General features: G+C 27.8%; 1 protein-coding gene across 1 annotated transcript; it reads right to left on the reverse strand.

Moving 5' to 3' along the window:
* Window positions 1–1042: 1042 nt before the first annotated feature.
* On the reverse strand, window positions 1043–1697 carry LOC106761631. The gene has a single exon (XM_014645197.2). It carries the CDS (start codon window positions 1559–1561, stop codon window positions 1358–1360), a length of 204 nt encoding a protein of 67 aa, XP_014500683.1. The 5' UTR covers window positions 1562–1697; the 3' UTR covers window positions 1043–1357.
* Between the last annotated feature and the right edge of the window lie 429 nt (window positions 1698–2126).

A 2126-nucleotide genomic window follows, 5' to 3' on the forward strand; every position in this document is an offset into this window, starting at 1 on the left:
TTTAATAAAAATATATATAAATCATTTATTTAAAAATTAAGTTTAATTTAAATTTGAAAGTAGTAAAATTATTTAGTTTTAAAAAAATAAAAATATAAAATCTAATTAAGATTGAAGTAATCTAACAATAATAATTATTGTTGTCACATCATATTATTATTGTTGTCACATCACATTATTATTATTGTTATGATAAATTTTTATTTTTATAAATTAAAAAAAAATATGAATGCCACTTTTTTTATCATTATTAATGTAATATTAACAAAATAACTTGATTTCATTAAATCTTTTAAAATAAAAAACTAAATTAAAACGCATTTAAAAAGTCAATTTAAGATTTCCGTAAAAGGTGAGATACAAATACATTATTTAACCTAATTTTTTTTATGATTACGTGGAATGCATATAGATTTATCAAAGTAGACTTCTTTCGGTTTAATTAGATTTTACACTTGTTTGAATAAGTATTTTGAAAGTTTATTTTATCATTAGAATAATCATACACTACGTAAGTATATGATTCACTCAAATAGAAAGGAAATATTTCGTCCATTAGAAACATAAGATTTCATAATTAGTCAAAATAATATTATATTATAGCTAAATTAAGAACTTGATTTACGTTTTTCTGCGGTTGTTAATTATTGTTATAGCCCTAATGAATTGGCGTCAATCGCGTCTCATCCATGACAGAAGATGCTCTCTCAGATCAGAAGCAGCAGACATGATGGACCTATGGAAATGACTGCTAAATATATTCAATCATCATTTTCAAAACGTTATTTTATTTTATTAAAATTAGCAACGGCAATTATAATAAATAAAATTATAATTTTTGGGACCAATAGCTGTTGAGCCATCAAATCTCAGAAAACAAAAAAGTGTGTTTCAATTTATAGCCAAACATGGTTTCTGCTTCAAACTAAACTCATCAAGAACAAATTTTAATCTCTGTCTCCTCCCAAAAGAAAACTACCTTCAGTTACCAGAAATCACTGTTCCAACAAGATCAATATAAATTGAGAAAAACACTTCCATCTTCAAAGTGACGGGAAAGCATGGAAGAAAACAAAAAATGAATTGCTCAACAGGATCAAGATCAGTTTACAAGAAGAAGGAGAAAAGGGTACACAGTTAAACATAAATCAATCCATTTACATGAAAACCTTGGTCAAAATCTCAGAATTCAACGAGGGAAAACAGAAGCTCGTGATATAAAAAAGTTTAAGAAAGAGAGAGAGAAGGTGTGTATGTTTTTCTCTCCATGGCCAAAATCTAGCTAGAGGGTTATATATATAAAATGATGATGATAATTATAATAATAATAATAATAATAATAATAATCACAAGTGTTTTAAAAGAACAATTCTAAACGTCTGGCACATGAAGTGCAGAAGAACTTCCTCTTGATCTTGAAGCACATGGGCAAGAAGCAAAATTTCCACTGGATCTCAACATCCATGGCTTCGACCTTGCCATCACAGTAAGGGCATGATCCTGGGGCTTGTCGCCGACCCAGTTCTTTCTGTTCCTCGTCCAACACGATCATGTGCCACATTCTTCTCCTGCCAGGTTTCGATCCGACCTTTCTCTTTCTCCTTCCTTTTGTCTCTGTCGCAGAACCTTTTTGTTTTGAAGGGTAGGTTGAGAAGAAGAAGCTTGAACAAGTTTAGATTGTGAAAGGAAGAAACGTTGGGGTCAATAAAAGCTCTATCTTTGCATATTTATACATCCTCCTGGTTGTTGGCTACAAAGAATATTCTCCGCTACTACAAAATTTCATTTTTATTTTCTTACTTTTATTTCCTTCTCTTTTTCATTTTTTTTATCTAAATAATTATCACATATTTTTACATTTATTTAATACATAATAAAACAATAAAACTTTGTATTTTTTTAAGAAAGAAAAAAGAAAAAAGAAAATAAAAAAATAGTGTCAAATAAATGTAAAAAATTTAAATGTGTCAAAAAAATCATTTTTCTTATTTTTTGCATGACATTTTGGAAGCTATATTGGAAATCCCACATCCATTAGAAATAAAGTCAAATTATAATATATGAAAGAGGTGCAAATCTCATCTTATAAACCAATTTTATAGATTAAGTTAAGTTTAAATTTCACT

This window comes from Vigna radiata, chromosome 5 (assembly GCF_000741045.1).
Source record: "Vigna radiata var. radiata cultivar VC1973A chromosome 5, Vradiata_ver6, whole genome shotgun sequence".
Taxonomy (NCBI): domain Eukaryota; kingdom Viridiplantae; phylum Streptophyta; class Magnoliopsida; order Fabales; family Fabaceae; genus Vigna; species Vigna radiata.